We start from the raw sequence: 20,710 nt of genomic DNA on the forward strand, positions 1-20,710 counted from the left end.
GTTTTCCTATTAGCAAATCTTTTAAGCCAGATCGATTGGTGTGGCATTATACACAAGATCTGGTCGGTACTCGGTTAAGTCAGGTTATAAGGTAGCTCAAACCATGAAGGCTGAAATTGAATTCGATTCTAACTGTAATGTCCTGAAGGCTCAGACTTGGAATCTTCCGGTACCACCTAAAATCAAACACTTTTTCTGGCAGATAGTATCTGGCTCTCTCCCGGTGACGCCGTGACGGTGGGATTAGCTTCTCGGGGAGTTAATTGTGACACGGTATGCAAGAGATGTGATCTAGCGGCAGAGTCTATTAATCATATTTTATTTGAGTGTCCTCATTCCCGTCAGGTTTGGGAGAGGGTTTTTGATGGATTACACACGGACAAGTTCCCATTTGGTTCGATCTATTCAAATTTAGATTTTATATATGGCAAAGGGTTAGCCCCTATGGCTTTAGGAGCTACTCACAGTGCGATACTGTGGCTGGTCTGATTCTTATGGAAGGATAGGAATAAAAAAGTTTTCCAAGGGCTACAATCAGAGCCAATAGATATCATTAATCAGGCTTTACGCGAACAATTGTGGTGGGAGGAAGCCCAAATAGCCGCAAGGGTTGGATCCGGTTCGACGTAATCCTTGCATACTCCGGAGATGATAATTCATTGTCAAGTTGATGGTTCGTGGAAATCTACGGAACCAAATTCAGGATTAGGATGGTAGTGTAGTGATGGTGAGAATCAGACTTTAGTTATGGGTGCCAGATGTTAACATCGCAGTGTGTCCCCACTTCATTCGGAGTTGGAAGCATTATTATGGGCGATGGAGTGTATCCTTTCCAGAGACATTGATTGTCAGAGGTTCGAGACGGATTCTGCAGAGTTGGTTGCGATGGTGCAAGCTCCGGAGGAGTGGCCAGCCTTCTCTACGCTTTTTGATGAGTTCCAGATTCTTAGTGCCTCCTTGCCTCCTTTTACCCTTTCCAAGATCCCAAGGACGTCCAATGTGAAAACTGATTGTTTAACTCGTTCTTCTAGAACATTATTGTCGGAAATGATTTTTGTAAACAACTTTATTTGAATTAATGTTAGGTTGAAAAAAAAAAAAAAAATTAAACTTCTAAAAATATATTTGTTTGAATACAATACATAATCTAAGTTGATCTTAGCCAAAGGCCGAGAAAGGTATGATTTATTTCAAAGTTTGCAAGTCCTTTTATAGCAAAACATCGGCTTTGGTTTTATCAGTATCCTTCTCTCAATTTATTTGACCAACTTAGATCAGTTGCTCCTCAGAGAATTTCCTGTGTCAGATGATCCTCCATTGTTCTTAATTTTTCTAGAGCTGAGACAAGACCAATCGAAAGGAGGAATTGTATAAGGTCCGCTTAGTATACCCTCAGCAATCAAGCTGTACGCAGCCTCAGTCAAATGAACACCATCCCAAGCCACATACTTTGAAGGATCACTACAACCTTCAACTACATCAGTCCCGCATTTCTTACCCACCGTATCGTTGTACGGTCCTCCAAAACCGCAGCAAGCCGACAAGGGTCTGTTTATGAACCCTGATTGGATAGTCAACTCAGTTAACAAACTTGAATCAATGTACGTGTAGGTTCAGTAGAAGAATAAAGACTTCTCTAACCGAATTTGGCTGGTTCTTGGAAAATGCTCGATAGAACGTTGTAATAGTCCGCGTATATGATATTGACACGAGGGTACAACTTCTGTAGTCTGTTGAGTTCTACTTGAAGCTGCTCGTTGTGATATTCTCCGAACTTATTCAGCAATTTCAAACATCCTGTTAAAGGATCGTATTCTTCCATGTTTGCTGTATGATATATTGTCAAATAAACCACTGAGCATCCCATAGGGAATTCTCCGGGAACTAGAAATGTTTTCCCTCCCATACCGATTAACTCCTGCGCTACCAAACATTCAGTCGGTCGTTGTTCCAAAAATTCGATGAGATATTCAAGAAGATCAAGAATTTGATTAGGTATGTATTTGGAAAGAGAAATGTTTACAGTGATTGCGGAAGAAATAGTTCTGATAACTAGAGGAACCAGCTCTTTGACCTCTTCAATGCTTTTTTCCACGAAGAATGCGTAATTATAGTCATTCCCTCCTATTTCTCCCATGAGAATTAAAGCATTTTCTATCATATCTCTGCAGTCTAAAACAAGATTACAATGTATAAGCCACTTATTCTACAAGTGATAGCTTGATTAATTCACTGTGTCTTAGAGGTTAAAAAGAGTTGATCTTCCCAACCTGAAGGAGAGCCACATAACTTAGGCAGACTCTCCTTGAAGCTACTAAGCTGAACACCTAAACTGACATTGGTGTAAGGAAAGTGAATTCCCCTCTCCTCAAGAAAGGAACGTTTCAGTGCTGTTGCTCCACCTACCGCGAAATTAACTCCTTTCTCAAAGTTTGCATTTTGAGATCCATAAAATGGAGGCACGAGCGGTAAACCTAAGAATTCAGCTGTGAACATAACCAAAGATAGGTTGTAAGTTGAGGAACCGATTTAGGAGGCTTAACCACAGTTAATGGTGTAGTATATAGATGATCTCAGGTTTTGTATTTATACGATGGAACTTGCTACTCAAGCAAGAGCATCCAGAAAAAGAAGTTAAAGTAAGAGTGACACGTACAGGACAAAACAGGGGATAACCAAACATCAGAAATATACAACAACAAGCTACGTAATTTGTAAGTGCTAATACATTACAAACCATCAGTGTTTCAATCCTGTCATGCAATCCACAGTAATATATGCTCCAAATTGCTCGGAACTTTCTTTTTTGGATGTAATTTTTCAAGAAAGTATCTGAGCTTTTCAACTAAGAATTCAATTTTACCTTTGTACACAGTGTGACACTCACTCACTCACTTATACCTCCTCAAACAAAGCATGGCGGATCCAGAGATAACTGGGGCACATTTTAAATATGGTTGATACTATTAAACTAGAAAAAATATATTACTATATTCATGTTAAAATTATACTATATATTTTTTTTTAATTTATGTATTACAATAGTACACAGTTACATTTTTAATAATAACTGAAAGTACATATTGAAAAAAATATAAGTTTAACATTTACATCTATATAAATATCACACAAGTTTAAAGTCAAGAGATTGTATAAAAAACTGAAACTTGAATAAATTACTATACTTCAGTTTTTTTTAATCTATATATGAAGATTTAAATTTAGTCTACAAGTAAGGGAGATAAAATAATTTCATATTATTTGATAATTATTTTTTTCAAGTAAAGAAAATGCAACCATGCAATATTAGAAAAACAAAAAAAAAAAAGATGTAGGAAGATAGATTAAGAAAAAAAAAAGCATGTGGTATCAATTAGCATATCATCTAAGTTTATAATATTTTTTTTTGGTAAGAATCTAAGTTTATAATATTAGCAAGGGACTATTAGACAAAGTTTATAAAATTAGTATAGGACACGTGCCCCTCTTAGTCTCTTCATAGAAAGTCAAGAAGACACGTACCAATGAAATCGATGATGAGGCGGCCGTTTGAGAAACGTCCGGTGGGATGGTGGAAGAAAGTTTCTCCGTACGGTGGAAGCGCGACCTGAGGATGATCGTTAGGATCGGAGAGGCCGAGCAAGTTTCCAGTGTCGGCAGTCGAATCACCGAAACTTATGATCGATCTCAAGTTCCGGCACTCTGGTTCCGAGTTTACCATAGTGAGAAAAAGAGTAGATAAAATGAAGCTGACCACGAGCTTCGTCAACAGAGGAGCCATGCGAGAAGAGATCTCCGTCGTCCCTACGAATTCGAAATCTTTCTTTTTGACGTTTTCAAGAAAAGATACACAAAACCAATTATTAGACACAGAAGGGGGAGTATGGGTGGCCTAGTTGTTGTTCATATTTAAAGTTTTCTTACTCTTATTGATATAACCGAAGAATCTCGAATCGTTATCAAACCAGATACCCTTACCTGAAGTGACAATAATAATGACCAATGATTAATTTAAACTGTACCATGAATCTTTCAACCACATGACTTTAGTTAGTTGTTGATATTGAATGTTATGATAAATGTACCGATTGATTTACACTTTCAACATTAATTTAGTACATATTTTTTGGGTTTAGTTAAGTATGGAATTAAGGGTATAACTGTTAATCATTGGAGTAAAAGAGTGGAACGTGAGATGAATTAAAACACACTAGCTAGGAGGTAAAAGTGAGTAATCAGAGTAAACAAGGTTTACTAAAAAGCTACTTTTGGACTTAGGGAGACTACACAAGTTTAGAATTTTCTGGTTGAAAAACCAACCATACATGGTATTATCAATAACCCTTCTCACAATTTTTATGACCAACTTATATCAATTGTTCAACAAATAATTCTTTGTGTCAGATGACCCATTATCCTTAATTTCGAAGCTGAGGCAAGACCAATCGAATGGAGGAACCGCATATGGACCCTTTAGTATACCATCGGAGATCAATCTGTACGCAGCCTCAGTCATATGAACACCGTCCCAAGCAACATACTTTGAAGGATCACTACAACCTTCAACTACATCAGTGCCACATTGCGTAACTGAAGTATAGTTGTAAGGTCCTCCTACGCCGCAGCAAGCGGACAAGGGTCTGTCCATGAATCCTGATTGCATAATTAAATCTGTTAGCAAATTGACCAATGTACTTGTTTGCGTAGATTCAATATACAATAGGATCAAGAAGTCTAACCGAATTTGGCTGGTTCTTGATAAAAGCGCAACAACGCGTTGTAGTAGTCAGCATATATGATATTGACATGAGGGTACAACTTTTGGAGTCTGTTGAGTTCTGCTCGAAGCTGCCCATCGTGGTTTTCTCCAAACTTGTTCAGCCATGTCAAACATCCTGTCAGAGGATCATATTCCTCTTTGTTTGATGTTTGATATAATGTCAAATAGGCTACTAAGCATCCCATAGGGAACTCTCCGGGCACCAGAAATGTTTTCCCACCCATACCGATTAACTCCTGCGCTATCAAACATTCAGTCAATCGTTGCTCCAAAAATTTGATTAAATATTCAAAAAGAGAAATGTTTACCGTGATCGCAGAAGAGATAGTAGTGATAACCAGGGGTATCAACTCCTTGACCTCTTGAATGCTTTTCCCCACAAAGAATAGGTAAAAATAGTCATTCAATCCAATTTCTCCCATGAGAATTAAAGCATTTTCCATCATATCTGTGCAGTCTAAAACAAGTTTACAATGTAAGCAATTGTTCTACAAGTGATCTTGATTCATTGCATCTTGGAGTTGAACCTTTACAGGGCAGGTAGGATCTTTTATCTTTAAGCAAACCCGAAACAGAACGAGTGAATTTTTTTTTTTTTTTTTTTTTTTTAATTTCTCTTTTTTTTTTTTTTACTATCATAAACTCTAATAGAGCTGAGTATCAATTCTGCTTTACGATGGGAGCGTAAGAAATCCAGATTTAATATTTCTAACCATATAAAACAGGAAATATCAAATACAAAAATTTAAAAGAGTTGATCGTCCCAACCTGAAGGAGAACCACACAAGTTAGGCAAACTCTCTTTGAAGCTACTAAGCTGAACGGCTAGACTAACGTTGGTGTTAAAAAAGTCAATTCCTCTCTCTTCAAGAAAAGAATGTTCCAGTGCTGTTGCTCCAGCTACCGCAAAATTAACACCCTTCTCAAAGTTTGCATTTTGAGATCCATAAAATGGAGGCACAAGTGGTAAACTCAAGAATTCAGCTGTGAACAGAACCATAGAAAAGAGAACGAGAGAGCTGTAAGAGTATGAACACCAATAAGGGTGCTTGACAGCACTTAGTGGTTTTGTATCTAGATTATTTTAGGTTTTATATAATCAAACTTGCTACTCAAGCAAGAGCATCGAGAACTCTTTTGGTTTATAACTTTCCTACACACTTACTCACACCTTTAGTAAAGTCAAAGGACACAATAATTAAACGTACCGATGAAATCGATAATGAGACGGCCGTTTGAGAAACGACCTGTGGGATGGTGGAAAAAGGTCTCTCCATACGGTAGAAACGCAAAGTGAGGGAGATTGTTAGGATCAGAGAGACCAAGAAAGTTTCCAGTGTCGGAAACTGAATCTCCGAAACTGATGATCGATTTGAATTCCCGGCACTTTGTTTCAGAGCTCACGTAAGTGACAACAAAAGTAGATAAAAAGAAGAGGATGAGTTTCATCAAGAGAGGAGAATCGAGAGACGCCATTGCGACTTGCGAGAGGTCCAGAGATTGGTAGCTTATTGTCAAAATAGTTTAAATTCTCCTCTGTAGCTATTTTCCGTGAGCATAAGCATCCGTGGCCGACGTTTGGTTGGTGCTAAAACAATTGCGGATGTTTTTGTCGATAAGCTTGATAAGAAAAAAAAAATAATAATAATACACTACAGAATTTTCTTATTCATAGTTACTAATATTAATTTACTTTTTCTTATACATAGTTGCTAATATTAATTTATTTACTAATATTAACATAGGTACGTGAACACAAACAAAGTATTACAAGTGGTACAGCTTTGATTTTTTACCAATCACAAAAACTTTATCAAAAACTTTATTAAAAGTTTTACTCTCAGTTTTTTTGTACAGCTTTTAGTACAGCTCTTTCTTACAGCTTTGCACTATTCCGTTAAAGCTTACAGCTTCAACTTACCGTTTTTCTGTACAGCTTTGGCTACGTTACCAATCAGACTCATAATAATGTAAATAAATTCAACTACAGTAATGGTTGTTTTTTTTTGGTTTTGACATCATCAATCAGCTCATCAGTGTCTTATCTCTTATCGGTTCCTCTCTTTCATCACTTTCGCTTCATATTGTTTATGTTTTTACTCATACATAAGTGAAACTTCCCAAAATTACCATTCCTTGTTGGTCCTTTTAACAAATTTTTTTTTACCATAAACTATAATGGCAATCTCGTGACGAAAATATTCCTTGCAAAGAAACAAAAAACACGCTGGTGAAAGTGAATGTGACAAATCCTATATTCCTTTCCTTTTTGATATTCTCTTTTGTTTTGAAGAAAAAAAATATTTTTTGATAAACAATTTTTGGGTTTTTTACAAAACAATTATTGATAAACAAGTCTAGAACGTGCCACTTTCCTCGTAATATTTGGATCTCCTGTTAACAATTTTCACTTTATGATAGACCAATGATGGACAATTTTACTCTTAACAGTCGATATACAATAAAACCTCTATAAATTAATACTCTATAAATTAATAAACATTATAAATTAATAAATTTTGCTAATTCCAAGTCGGGACAGTGTTAAAAATAACAAAATTCGATAAGATAATAATATAATAATTTTTTTGAAATCCCTATGTAAAATATGGTCCCAATAATATCATAAATTAATAATCATGTAAATTTACATATATATACTGATATAATAAAGTATACTTCTTCTAAACCTCATATTTATAATACAATTGTTATGTTGTTTTTTCAAACTATAATGATATAAAATATTCTATAGCATTTCATAAAAATAACTAAAACGTTTTAAAGTTTTCAATTTCTAAATATGTATCATTTACATTTTGATAGTTTGATAGGCTATTAAAATATGATAGTTGATATTTTTATTCATAAATTTGAATTTATGTATGTCATGTGTATAAGTAAATTTGTCTATAGTATTTGTAATTTATTTTCAATACTGTTTTCTAAATATTTCAAATTCAATTCCAATACCATAAAATTTACAAAATCCGTAATTCTAATCTTATTTTACGAAAATTGTCTCAATTAATAATTTTTAAAAATTTAAAAAATTAAAAATATATCTATAAATTAATAATTATTAATTTACACTATAAAATAATAATTATTAATTTATAGATAAATTAATATCACTATAAATTAATAAAATGTCTTGGTCCCAACATTATTAATTTATAGAGGTTTTACTGTATACCATAAATGACGGCTCTATGTGCAACACCTCTGTAAATTATAAGTCTTTAAATTCTTGACCACTAGATCAAACAATTTCCACATTTTATTATGATCGAAAATTTTCAAAATGTTTTGTTTAGGAGAAAGTACAGAACCTAATTGGTTGGAAAGGACATATTGGTCATGACTCGATAAGAGTTTTTGTTTTCTTATAAATCCTGGTGGGGCTAGGAAATTTACTTTCTATGAATTAGAAATCTTTGCTTTGTATCGCCTTCAAAACCTACTTGTGACTTTTAGCCATCCTCCACAAAATATATGTTTGCAGATTCTTCTAAATAATTTCAAAGTACGGGGATAAGATTCATATATGTCCATGGATCATAACCAACAAGTGAGCAAGTCTTAACTGGTATTTGCAAGTATATTTCGATGTTCACTTGGTCACTTTATAGTTCCGGTTATATGGTCTTGTATGTGTTTTAATTTTAAACTCATCGACACTTTTTAACAGTGGAAGGATTAGACTTTGCTGTAAGGCCAGTCTGGCTAATTGCAAGCCACGTAGTTTCATTATTTTATGATATGGTAATGATCATCTAAAGCGGAAGAAATATAATTCCTCGGTATATCCTAGTTTATCTAACATAGCAACAATACAAATTGTCAAATTAATACAAATGCATGAACATGATCCAAGACGAGCACTGAAGAACATACATGGTATTAATTGTCAGTATCCTTCTCTCAAAATTTTGACCAACTTATATCAGTGGTTCATCAAACGATTCTTTTTTTCAGACAGTCCATTGTCCTTAATTTCCGAGCTGAGGCAAGACCAATCGAAAGGAGGAACCGCATAGGGTCCCTTTAGTATACCTTCAGAAATCAAGCTGTATGCAGCCTCAGTCATATGAACACCGTCCCAAGTCACATACTTTGAAGGATCACTGCAAGCTTCAACTACATCATCCCCACATTGCCAAAATGAGGTAAAATTGTAAGGTCCTCCTACGCCACAGCAAGCGGACAAGGGTCTGTTCATGAATCCTGATTGCATAGACAACTCGGTTAGCAAATTGACCAATGTACTTGTTGTGGAGATTCAGTAAAAAGATCAAGAAGGCTAACCGAATTTGGCTGGTTCTTGATAAATGCGCAACAGCGCTTTGTAGTAGTCAGCATATATGATGTTGACATGAGGGTACAACTTCTGGAGTCTGTTGAGTTCTGCTTGAAGCTGCTCGTCGTGGTTTTCTCCAAACTTGTTCAGCCATGTCAAACATCCTGTCGAAGGATCATATGCTTCCATGTCTGATGTTTGATAAGATGTCAAATAGATTGCTGAGCATCCCAGTGGGAAATCTCCGGGCACCAGAAATGTTCTGCCCCCCATACCTATTAACTCCTATGCTATCAAATATTCAGTCAGTCGTTCCAAGAATCTGATGAGATATTCAAAAAGAGAGATATTTACCTTGATTGCATAAGAGATAGTAGTGATCACGAGGGGTATCAACTCCTTGACCTCTTCAATGCTTTGGCCAGCTAAGAATGCGTAATTATAGTCAGTCCCTCCAATTTCTCCCATGAGAATCAAAGCGTTTTCCATCATATCTCCGCAGTCTAAAACAAGTGTACAGTGTAAGGCATTATTCTACAAATGAATATTTGCATCAGACGAATGTTATTACTAAGCATAAACCAAGACAGAACGAATATTTTTTTTTTTTGTCTATTGGGACTCTCAAGGTCTAAACCAAAGCTGAAGAGTACTAATTCTGCTTTACGATGGGAACGGTAAGATATCAGGTTTAATATTTCAAACCATATAGAACAGAAAACACCAAATACATAAATTATAAAGAGTTGATCTTCCCAACCTGAAGGAGAGCCACATAGTTTAGGCAAACTCTCTATGAAGCTACGAAGCTGAACGCCAAGACTTAAGTTGGTGCAAGGAAAATGAATTCCTCTCTCTTCAAGAAAAGAGCGTTCCAGTGCCGTTGCTCCCGCTACCGCAAAGTTAACACCCTTCTCAAAGTTTGCATTTTGAGATCCATAAAAAGGAGGCACAAGCGGTAAACCCAAGAATTCAGCTGTGAACAGAACCATAGGAAAGAGCATGAGGGAGCTTTAAGCTGAGGAACCAATAACCAAAACTTAATGGTTCTGTATCTAGATGAACTTAATGGTTCCGTATCTAGATGAACTACTTAATGTTTCTGTATCTAGATGATTTTTAGGTTTTTTATACAATCAAACTTACTACTCAAGCAAGAGCATCAAGAAAACGTAAACAAAAAGAAAGGGTTGAAGAAAATTAATAACTCTTCTGGTTTCATCTTCCTATACACAATACACACTTAATCACACCTTAAATAAAGTCAACGGGCACAATAAACTGTACCGATGAAATCGATAATGACACGGCCGTTTGAGAAACGACCAGTGGGATGGTGGAAGAAGGTCTCTCCATACGGTGGAAACGCAAAGTGAGGGAGATTGTTAGGATCTGAGAGGCCAAGCAAGTTTCCAGTGTCGGCATTGGAGTCTCCAAAACTGATGATCGATTTGAATTCCCGGCACTGTGTTTCCGAGCTCACGTTAGTGACAACAAAAGTAGATAAACAGATGACTATGAGGACCTTCATTAATATAGGAGACGCCATTGCGAGAGCTCTGGATCAACTTCTCCGGGACTCGTCAAAGCACAAAAAAAATTCTCAGATTCTAAAAGCTAATTTAGTTTTGATTTATTTTAAATCAGAAAATGAGAAAATACAGAGAAAGTCTTCTTTTTCTGTGAACTCGAGTTTTTTATTAACATCAGAAAGTCAATACAGAGATGACAAAACAAAGCCAAAATAAACATAACCAAACTTGTCTTAACACTAATACATATTCTGAAAGAAATTATAGGAAAACCGAATTTTGATAGCTCTTGGTCATTCACTCCAATTTCTCCCATGAGAATCAAAGCATTTTCCATCATATCGGTGCAGTCTAAAACAAGTTTACAATCTAATTCATTGTTCTACAAATCAGCTTGATTCATTCCATCTTGGAGTTGGAACCTCTACAAGCCAGGGGAGATCTCTAAGCTGAACGCTTAGACTAACGCTGGTGTAAGGAAAGTCAATTCCTCTCTCTTCAAGAATTCAGATGTGAACAAAGTCATAGAAAACGTGTTTGCATTTTGAGATCCACACTTAGTGGTTTTGTATCTATATTATTTTAGGTTTTATATAATCAAACTTGTTACTCAAGCAAGAGCTAGCACTCTTTTGATCTAAAGCGGAAGTAAAAACAATTGAAATCTATACATAGTTCAGAAATATAATTCCGCGGCAGACTGAGGGTCTTAATTATCCTAGTTTATCTAACACAGCACCATTACAAGTTTTCAAATACAAATGCATGGACACGATCCAAGAAAAGCACCAAAGAACATACATGGATAATAATTGTTCTTATATAAGCACCAAAGAACATACATGCATGGACATTATAAGTATCCTTCTCTCAAATTTTTGCCCAACTTATATAAGTTGTTCATCAAATAATTGTGCGTGTCAGTTTTCCATTGTCCTTTATTTCCGAGCTGAGGCAAGACCAATCGAAAGGAGGAACTGCATAGGGTCCGTTTAGTATACCCTCAGCCATTAATTTGTATGCGGCCTCAGTGAGATGAACACCGTCCCAGGCCACATACTTTGAAGGATCATTACAACTGTCAACTTCAACAGTCCCACATTTCTTACCTGGGGTAAAGTTGTAAGGTCCTCCTACGCCGCAGCACGCGGACAAGGGTCTTTTCATGAATCCTGATTGCATAATTAACTCGGTTATCAAGTTGACCAATGTACTTGTTTGTGAAGGTTCAGTAAAAAGGATCAAGAAGGCTAACCGAATTTGGTTGGATCTTGGTAAATGCGCAAGAGAGCGTTGTAGTAGTCAGCGTATATGATGTTGACATGAGGGTACAACTTCTGGAGTCTGTTGAGTTCCACTCGAAGCTGCTCGCCGTGGTTTTTCCCATACTTGTTCAGCCATGTCAAACATCCTGTCAAAGGATCATATTCGTCCACGTTTGATTTTTGATATAATGTCAAATAGACCACTGAGCATCCGGTTGGAAAACCTCCGGGCACCAGAAATGTTCTTCCCCCTATACTAATCAACTCCTGTGTTATCAAAATATTCAGTCCGCATAACAAGAAGTTTAATGAGATAATCAGAAATAAAATAAACATATACTGTGATTGCGGAAGATATAGTTCTGATAACTAGTGGAACCAGCTCTTTGGTCTCTTCGATGCTTTTGTTCACGAAGAATGCGTAATTATAGTCATTCCCTCCAATTTCCCCCATGAGAATCAAAGCATTTTCTATCATATCTCTGCAGTCTAAAACAAGTTATAATGTAAGCCATTTATTCTACTTCTACAAGTCAGCTTGAATCATTGCATCAGGGAGTTGAACCTCTACAGGCCAGGCAGAATCTCTAAGCATAAACCAAAACAGAGCGAATGTTTTTTTTCTCTTTACTGTTTTTTGTTTTTACTATTGTGACTCTCATAGTCTAAACCAAAGTTGATGAGTACAAATTCTGATTTACGTTGGGAGTACTAAGCTATCAGAAACAGGAAACACCAAATACAGAAATTAAAAGGAGTTGATTCCCAACCTGAAGGAGAGCCACATAATTTTGGCAAACTCTCTTTGAAGCTACTAAGCTGAACGCCTAGACTAACGTTGGTGTAAGGAAAATGAATTCCTCTCTCTTCAAGAAAAGAACGTTCCAATGCTGTTGCTCCTCCTACCGCGAAGTTAACACCCTTCTCAAAGTTTGCATTTTGGAATCCATAAAAAGGAGGCACAAGTGGTAAACCCAAGAATTCAGCTGTTAACAGAACCAAAGAAAAGAGCATGAGAGAACTGTAACTTGAGGAACCAATTAATAACCAAACTTAATGGTTCTGTCTGTATCTAGATGAGTTTTAGGTTTTATACAATAATCAAACTTGATACTCAAGCAAGAACATAAAGAAAACGTATGAAGAAAATTAATAACTCTTTTGGTTTAACCTTCTCCTACACACTTGCTTACACACCTTAAGTGAAGTCAAAGGACACAATAAAACATACCGATGAAGTCTATAATGAGGCGACCGTTTGAGAAACGACCGGTGGGATGGTGGAAGAAGGTCTCTCCATACGGTGGAAAGCCACGTGAGGAAGTTCGTTAGGATCGGAGAGGCCAACCAAGTTTCCAGTGTCGGCAAGCGAATCTCCGAAACTGATGATAGATTTGAATTCCCGGCACTGTGCCTCCGAGCTCACGTAAGTGACCATAAAAGTAGATAAAAAGAAGAAGATGATGAGCTTCATCAAGGGAGGAGAATCAGGAGACGCCATTGGGAGAGGTCGGAGTTTGGTCTCCGTCCTTTTGGTAAATTAATTTGTCAAAATAGCTAAAGAGGAGAAATTTAATAATGATAAAAAGGTCAATTATTGGATGCACTAGGTAGTATATATATCTTGTCGTTCTGGTGCTTTATAATATGATTCTTTATGTGCTTATACATCTACTGCTTATAAAATAAAATATTTTGGGGCTTGTGAGAGTGTCCACAGCAAGAACAAAAAACTTCTATAAACATGGCACGTCAGTTTCACAAGTGCCACATCACTTTACTACTGCAGCCACGTTACCCTCTTTAGAACGGAAATGGTTGAGAACTGTGAACATAGAATACCCCAATAATTTCACTTTCCATCTCTAAAAAAATATAATATGATTTAGCTATACTAACACTTAACCACTTTCTCCCGAAAAACAATAAATAATACAATACATGATCTAACACAAACACTTAATTAAGAACATATATGTTTCTCATTCTCTCGTCTCTCAAACTTTCAGACAAGCGTGTATCACCAATTCATAATAAGTCAAGAGTATTTAATGACTTCTTGTTCTTAATCTTGGAGTTAAGGCGAGACCAATTGAAAGGAGGAATTGCATAAGGTCCATTGAGTAAGCCCTCAGATATCCATCTGTATGCAGCCTCAGTCATATGAAGGCCATCCCAATTCACAAACTTTGAAGGATCATTACATGATTCAACTCCTAGACTCCCACATTGTCTAGTAAAGTTGAAGTTGTACAACCCTCCTAAACCGCAACAAGCGGGCAAGGGTCTTTTTATAAACCCTGATTGAATTATAAACTCGGTTAGTGAATTTAATCAGTGACTTGGTTGTGTTGATTCAGTGGAAGAATTGAGAAGGCTAACCGAATTTGGTTGGTTCTTGGTAAAGGCGCAACAAAGCGTTGTAATAATCAGCATATATGATGTTTACATTAGGGTACAAGTTCTTGAGTCTGTTGAGTTCTGTCTGAAGTTGCTCGCTATGGTATTTTCCAAAATCGTTCAGCCATGTCAAACATCCCGTTAGAGGATCATACTCTTCCTTGGTTGATGTTTGATATAATGTCAAATAGGCTGCTGAGCATCCCAGCGGGAAATTTCCAGGAACTAGGAATGTTCTTCCTCCCATACGGACCAACTCCTGGATTCAACAACATTCAGAAGTAAAATGTAAACATTATTTTAACAAACTAATTCAGTGAGATACAAATATGTTTTACTCTGTTTCCCGGAACAGGGTGATCAAGAATGTCTATACCGTTATTGCAGAAGAAATAGTAGCGATCACAAGCGGGACCAGTTCTTTCACTTCCTCAATGGCTTTGCGTTGGAAGAGTGCGAAATTATAATCATTTCCTCCAATCTCTCCCATGAGAATTAAAGCATTTTCAATCGTATCTTTACAATCTAAAAACAAAACAACACGACAACATCAAGCATTACAAGTTATCGCTCAAGTCTTTCAAAAAAAAAAAAAATTACTCTATTTTCATATATGAGCATAAGGAAAACATGTTTTGATTGATATTTTCATAACATAAAAGATGAAAAAACAAATACGGAAAACAAAAAGTCGATATTTTGGCACCTGAAGGAGAGACACATAAGCAAGGCAAACTCTCCTTGAAGCTCCTAAGCTGAACGCCTAAACTGAAGTTGGTGATAGAAGAATGAATTCCTCTCCTCTCAAGAAAGGAAGATTCCAGTGCCGTTGCTCCAGCCACTGCGAAATTAACTCCTTTCTCAAAGTTTGCATGTTGAGATCCATAAAAAGGAGGCACAAGCGGTAAACCCAAGAATTCAGCTGCGAACAGAACCATAGAACAAAAAATAACCATGAGAGAGCTGTAAGTTGTGAGAAACCAATAAGGAGGCTTAACCACACTTAATGGCTGTATTTAGATGGATTTTAGGTTTTATACAATATCAGACTTGCTATTCAAGCAAGATCATCCAGAGTAATATATAGATATTTTGGTTTTCAACTTCGTAAACACTCACTCACACCTTCAAGTAAACAAACGTACCAATGAAATCAATGATGAGGCGGCCGTCGGAGAAACGGCCCGTTGGGTGTTTGAGAAAGGATTCTCCGTACGGCGGGAACGCAGAACCAGGAAGGTCGTTAGGGTCCGCGAGACTGAGCAAGTTTCCGGTATCAGCAATCGAATCTCCGAAACTAATGATCGATTTGAAGTTCTTGCATTGCATTTGCGCGTTCAAACTAGTGACTAAGAAAGCTAATAAAATGAAGCTCACGAGCTTCATCAACAGAGGAGAATCTGGACATGCCATGGGTCATGCATGTACGTGATCTCTCCTTCTCTTTTCTATTTGCTCGGAGAAAAAGTAATATTGTTAGGTAGAGAGAGACGAGAGAAGGGTTTTTCTTGCCGTGTTTGTCTATCTGATGTAGTGGTCGCGACTTTGAAGCTACTTTGAAAGAAATGGTATACCCATCCCCCATTTAAAAACAATTATCGTTTCATAAGTTTTTATTTTGTCGTTCAAAAAAAAAAAGTTTTTATTTTGTTTCGTATGTACTTGTAAATTTTATATTTATTTTAATAATTAAGAAAAGAAAACACCTCTAATTAACGGTTATATATATGTAACTTCTATTCTTTTATAAAGATCCAATTGTTCATTTGAGTTGTGTATTTTCACCATGTTTTCCTACTTTTTCATTCTAATAGTTGTCTTTGACAAATTGTTATGTCTATTTAAAGAACATGTCTTTTGAAGTTTTTAAGAAAAAAAATAAAAACATGTCTTTTTAACTTTTCTATATTCATAACTACCAAACTTTTGTTATCTTATAAGGATTTTTATTTTTCATTTTATGATGAATCTAAATAATTTGATTCTAGGATAAGACTTCTATAATGATAAACTTCTATAAACTTTTCAAGACTATGATATATTATCAACTTATCGAGTTATTAATTTTTCGTTATATGAACTAAAAGACCAATTTGAGACCGAATAAATATATGAATTTATAGAGGTATACTATAATTATACTCAACACTTGGATTTAGTCACATTAGCTGGTCCTATGTTTTTGTCTTTCGTCTTTTTGTGTTTACTCATTGACACTTTTGACAGTTTCTTATACAGAGGGAGGATTAGAAATGCTTTGCTTTAAACCTAGACTGGCTAATTGCAAGTCTGGTCATTTCTAATCTGCATCAGTAACCATGCATAGAACCATTTTTGTAGTCTGGCTAATTGCAAGCCTGTTCATCTCTAGTAACATTTGAACCACTCTCTCTTAAACAACATCACAATGCAAAATCCAGTACATGCAGTTACGTACATATATGTTTTTACTCATTATCTCTCTTGGGTCAAAGTTTTAGACCATGTTGTATCAAATTTCATCAAAGAATAATCCCTGTCTAATGATTTCTTGTTCTTAGTCTCGGAGCTGAGGCAGCAAGAACCAATTTAATGTTTTCTTACTCTTCTTGATATAACCAAAGAATCTGTAATCGTTATCAAACCAGATATCATTGCCACTAAAAATGACAATAATAATGACCAATAAATGAAACTGTACCATGAATTAATCTTTCAACCATTACACCACCATCATGACTTAAATTAGTTGTTGATATTGAATGTTATAATAAATGTAACGACTAATTTACACTTACAATTTAGTTTATTTTTTGGGGGATAATCATTTAAATTAAGGGTGAGATGATTATCCCCCAAAAAATAAACTAATCATTGGAGTTAAAGAATGGATCGTGAGATGAATTGAAATAGGAGCAAAAAGTTAGTAATCAGTAATCACTAATCACTGTAAACAAGTAGATGGTGTCCTAGTGAAGACAAACCTTACAGTTCTCGACTTCGTTGGAAGAGAGATAGTTACAATTATAAAATTATTAAATGAGGTTTACTAAAAGCTACTTTTGGACTTAGGGAGACTACAGAAGTTTATAATTTTCTGGTTGAAAAATCATACATGGTATTATCATTTATCAATATCCTTCTCTCAATTCTTATTACCAACTTATATCAATTGTTCATCAAATAATTCTTAGTGTCAGATAATCCATTGTCCTTAAATTCCGAGCTGAGGCAAGACCAATTGAAAGGAGGAACTGCATAGGGTCCCTTAAGTATACCTTCAGCAATCAAGCTGTACGCAGCCTCAGTCATATGAACACCGTCCCAAGCCACATATTTTGAAGGATAATTACAACCTTCAACTACATCAGTCCCACATTGCCAAAATGAAGTAAAGTTGTAAGGTCCTCCTACGCCGCAGCAAGCGGATAAGGGTCTGTTCATGAATCCTGATTGCATAATTAACTCGGTTAGCAAATTGACCGACGTACTTGTTTGAGTAGGTTGAGTAAAACGATCAAGAAGGCTAACCAAAATTTTCTGGTTCTTGGTAAATGCGCAACAATGCGTTGTAGTAGTCAGCGTATATGATGTTGACATGAGGGTACAACTTCTGGAGTCTGTTGAGTTCTGCTCGAAGCTGCACGTCGTGGTTTTCTCCAAACTTGTTCAGCCATGTCAAACATCCTGTCGAAGGATCATATGCTTCCTTCTTTGATTTTTGATATAATGTCAAATAGGTTGCTGAGCATCCGAGTGGGAAATCTCCGGGCACCAGAATTGTTCTGCCCCCCATACCGATCAGCTCCTGTGCTATCAAATATTCAGTCAGTCGTTGTTCTAAGAATCTGATAAGATATTCCAAAAGAGAAATGTTTACCGTGATTGCAGAAGAGATAGTAGTGATAACCAGGGGTATCAACTCCTTGATCTCTTCAATGCTTTTGTTCACGAAGAATGCGTAATTATAATCATTCCCTCCAATTTCTCCCATGAGAATCAAAGCATTTTCTATCATATCTCTGCAGTCTAAAACAAAATTACAAAGCAAGCAATTATGTTACAAATGAGCTTGATTCATTGCATTAGTCGAATGTTATTACTAAGCATAAACCAAAATAGAACGAATGTTTTTTTTTTTTTTCTCTTTACTATTATATTGTGACTCTCAAGGTCTAAACCAAAGCTGAGGAGTACTAATTTTACTTAACAATGGGAATGGTAAGATATTAGATTCAATATTTCTAACCATATATATAAGATAAATAAGAAACACCAAATACAGAAATTAAGAAAGAGTTGATCTTCCCAACCTGAAGGAGAGCCACATAGTTTAGGCAAACTCTCTTTGAAGCTACTAATCTGAACGCCTAGACTGACATTGGTGTGAGGAAAAAGAATTCCTTTCTTTTCAAGAAAAGAGCGTTCCAGTGCTGTTGCTCCCGCTACCCTAAAGTTAACACCTTTCTCAAAGTTTGCATTTTGAGATCCATAAAATGGAGGCACAAGCGGTAAACCCAAGAAATCAGCTGTGAACAGAACCAAAGAAAAGAGCATGAGAGAACTGTACGTTGAGGAACCAGTAAACACACTTAGTGGTTCTGTATCCAGATGGTTTTTTAGGTTTCATACAATAATTAGGCTTGCTACTCAAGCAAGAGCATCAAGAAAACGTGTGTAGAAAATTAATAACTCTTTTGGTTTTAACCTTCCCACACACTTACTCACACACCTTAAGTAATGTCAAAAAGGACACAATAAAACATACCGATGAAGTCTATAATGAGGCGACCGTTTGAGAAACGACCAGTGGGATGGTGGAAGAAGGTCTCTCCATACGGTGGAAACGCCACGTGAGGAAGTTCGTTAGGATCTGAGAGCCCGAGCAAGTTTCCAGTGTCTGCGATCGAATCTCCGAAACTGATGATCGATTTGAATTGCCGGCACTGTGTTTCCGAGCTCACGTTAGTGACAGTAAAAGTTGATAAACAGATGAATACGAACAGGAGCTTCATCAATAGAGGAGAATCAGGAGAAGCCATTGTGAGAGGTTGGTGAATGAATTTGTCAAAAAAAAGAAACAGAGGAGACATTAACAATGATAAAAAGGTCAATTATTGGATGCAGTTGGTAAACAGAGTATCTTGTTGATTACTTGCACTCAATGATTCTTTATGTGCTTTAACTTATCATCTACATGGATTATTTATAGAATATTTGCATATTAGTTATATACATAAATAATTAAATACTATCAGAAATATTGTTAATATAATTATGATAGTCTATCTATAGTAGCAAATAACACATACACCTCTTTCTTATACATATTTAATAATATAAAATTACTTTTTCATAATATAAATAAAAATAAATAAAGTATGGTTGTTTTTTTTATTCCAATATGTCCAAGATTTTCGTATTGTCAGCACTGTCTCATCATCTCTTGTCGTTTCCTCTCTTTCACTTCGACCCACCACATGTATTCCACTACCATGTAGAATCACTAAACACTTTTAGTGAAACTTTCCAAAGTTACCATTTTTTTGTTGGTCCTTTTTAATCTATCATAAACTAATGGTACTAGCGTCTCGTGTAGTAGAATTATGGCGAAAGTATATTCCTTACAAAGAAACAAAAAGCCAGCTGATGAGAGTGAATGTGACAAGTCCTCTTCTTTCCTTTTGTTTTAATTTTTATTCTTTTTATTTTTTATAAGCAGTTCTAAAACGTGCAACTATCCTTGTAATACTTAGCTAACACTAACAGTCAATATATACCATCGAGGAGGATTGTGTTTGCAATAGTCTGAGATTTCCAATGAGTTAATCACCATTAAGCAGTAAGAAAGTACATTCTCTAAAAATTAAACTCCACATAATGATGTATAAACTTTTAAATTCTCAACCACCAGATCAAACAATTTCAGAAAGTTTTGTTTGGATAAAATTATAGAACCAAATCCAAATGGGTTGGGATGGACAGATTGGTCAATGACTCAATAAGTGTTTTTTGTGTCTCATATAAATATAAAAATCATGGTGGGGCTAGGAAATATACTTTATTGTTGTCTTATAAACAGTGGTGGGACTAGGAAATTTACTTTATATGGCATAGAAATCTTCTGTTTTAAACGTGTAATTTTTACTTTTAGCCATCCTCATAAAATATATATTTGCAGATTCTTGTAAATAATTTCTAAGTAGAGGGGGGTAAGAGTAAGATTCATATATTTTCCATGGACCATATCCAGCTAGTGAGCAAGTCTTCCGAATGGGCGCCCTCCTAAGCGTTGTTGGAACCAGGGAAACACGACTTCTGAAGTAAACACGACTTCTGAGTTTATTTGGAGAAGTTAATTACGCCTATACACAATTGGACCACGAACCGCTTGATATCTATTTGTTGTGGAGTCTTTGTCATCTTTCTTTATTTTTTAATTTGCAAGTTATTT

General features: G+C 35.9%; 4 protein-coding genes and 2 pseudogenes across 10 annotated transcripts; all 6 read right to left on the bottom strand.

The window, feature by feature from the left end:
- Positions 1–1,051: 1,051 nt before the first annotated feature.
- Positions 1,052–3,983, bottom strand: LOC104759479 (GDSL esterase/lipase At1g28580-like). Of its 2 annotated transcripts, XM_019239584.2 has the most exons (6): positions 3,925–3,979; positions 3,523–3,823; positions 2,271–2,486; positions 2,024–2,172; positions 1,642–1,918; positions 1,052–1,561 (listed from the first exon to the last, which is right to left on the bottom strand). In XM_019239584.2, the coding sequence occupies exons 2-6, from the start codon at positions 3,779–3,781 to the stop codon at positions 1,275–1,277; spliced, it is 1,188 nt and encodes a 395-aa protein (XP_019095129.1). In that variant the 5' UTR covers positions 3,782–3,823; positions 3,925–3,979; the 3' UTR covers positions 1,052–1,274. The 2 variants fall into 2 exon arrangements, with proteins under 2 accessions (XP_019095129.1, XP_087352063.1); XM_087495937.1 differs by having other exon boundaries at positions 1,642–2,172; positions 3,925–3,983.
- Positions 3,984–4,250: 267 nt separating this feature from the next.
- LOC109130222 (GDSL esterase/lipase At1g28580) lies at positions 4,251–6,397 on the bottom strand. Of its 3 annotated transcripts, none has more exons than XM_019239582.2 (5): positions 5,989–6,397; positions 5,549–5,764; positions 5,089–5,228; positions 4,740–5,016; positions 4,251–4,653 (listed from the first exon to the last, which is right to left on the bottom strand). In XM_019239582.2, the coding sequence occupies exons 1-5, from the start codon at positions 6,254–6,256 to the stop codon at positions 4,373–4,375; spliced, it is 1,182 nt and encodes a 393-aa protein (XP_019095127.2). In that variant the 5' UTR covers positions 6,257–6,397; the 3' UTR covers positions 4,251–4,372. The 3 variants fall into 3 exon arrangements, with proteins under 3 accessions (XP_019095127.2, XP_019095126.2, XP_087352062.1); XM_019239581.2 differs by having other exon boundaries at positions 5,089–5,237; XM_087495936.1 differs by having other exon boundaries at positions 4,740–5,237.
- A 2,088-nt stretch (positions 6,398–8,485) lies between these two features.
- On the bottom strand, positions 8,486–10,725 carry LOC104759480 (GDSL esterase/lipase At1g28580-like). Its single transcript, XM_019239586.2, has 5 exons — positions 10,368–10,725; positions 9,841–10,056; positions 9,435–9,583; positions 9,089–9,365; positions 8,486–9,007 (listed from the first exon to the last, which is right to left on the bottom strand). The coding sequence occupies exons 1-5, from the start codon at positions 10,627–10,629 to the stop codon at positions 8,727–8,729; spliced, it is 1,185 nt and encodes a 394-aa protein (XP_019095131.2). The 5' UTR covers positions 10,630–10,725; the 3' UTR covers positions 8,486–8,726.
- A 536-nt stretch (positions 10,726–11,261) lies between these two features.
- LOC109125063 (GDSL esterase/lipase At1g28580-like) lies at positions 11,262–13,481 on the bottom strand (annotated as a pseudogene). The gene is made up of 6 exons (XR_015587120.1): positions 13,109–13,481; positions 12,648–12,863; positions 12,218–12,366; positions 11,868–12,144; positions 11,722–11,784; positions 11,262–11,589 (listed from the first exon to the last, which is right to left on the bottom strand). The product of XR_015587120.1 is annotated as a GDSL esterase/lipase At1g28580-like (transcript).
- A 235-nt stretch (positions 13,482–13,716) lies between these two features.
- LOC104759481 (GDSL esterase/lipase At1g28590-like) lies at positions 13,717–15,853 on the bottom strand (annotated as a pseudogene). The gene is made up of 5 exons (XR_015587119.1): positions 15,423–15,853; positions 14,984–15,199; positions 14,654–14,802; positions 14,260–14,536; positions 13,717–14,177 (listed from the first exon to the last, which is right to left on the bottom strand). The product of XR_015587119.1 is annotated as a GDSL esterase/lipase At1g28590-like (transcript).
- A 1,471-nt stretch (positions 15,854–17,324) lies between these two features.
- Positions 17,325–19,585, bottom strand: LOC104757206 (GDSL esterase/lipase At1g28580). 2 transcript variants are annotated; one of them, XM_087495939.1, is made up of 5 exons: positions 19,025–19,585; positions 18,570–18,785; positions 18,137–18,285; positions 17,788–18,064; positions 17,325–17,705 (listed from the first exon to the last, which is right to left on the bottom strand). In XM_087495939.1, the coding sequence occupies exons 1-5, from the start codon at positions 19,347–19,349 to the stop codon at positions 17,425–17,427; spliced, it is 1,248 nt and encodes a 415-aa protein (XP_087352065.1). In that variant the 5' UTR covers positions 19,350–19,585; the 3' UTR covers positions 17,325–17,424. The 2 variants fall into 2 exon arrangements, with proteins under 2 accessions (XP_087352065.1, XP_087352064.1); XM_087495938.1 differs by having other exon boundaries at positions 17,788–18,285; positions 19,025–19,434.
- Positions 19,586–20,710: the final 1,125 nt, after the last annotated feature.

The sequence above is a fragment of the Camelina sativa genome, chromosome 17 (assembly GCF_030686135.1).
Source record: "Camelina sativa cultivar CO46 ecotype springtype chromosome 17, ASM3068613v1".
Taxonomy (NCBI): Eukaryota; Viridiplantae; Streptophyta; class Magnoliopsida; order Brassicales; family Brassicaceae; genus Camelina; species Camelina sativa.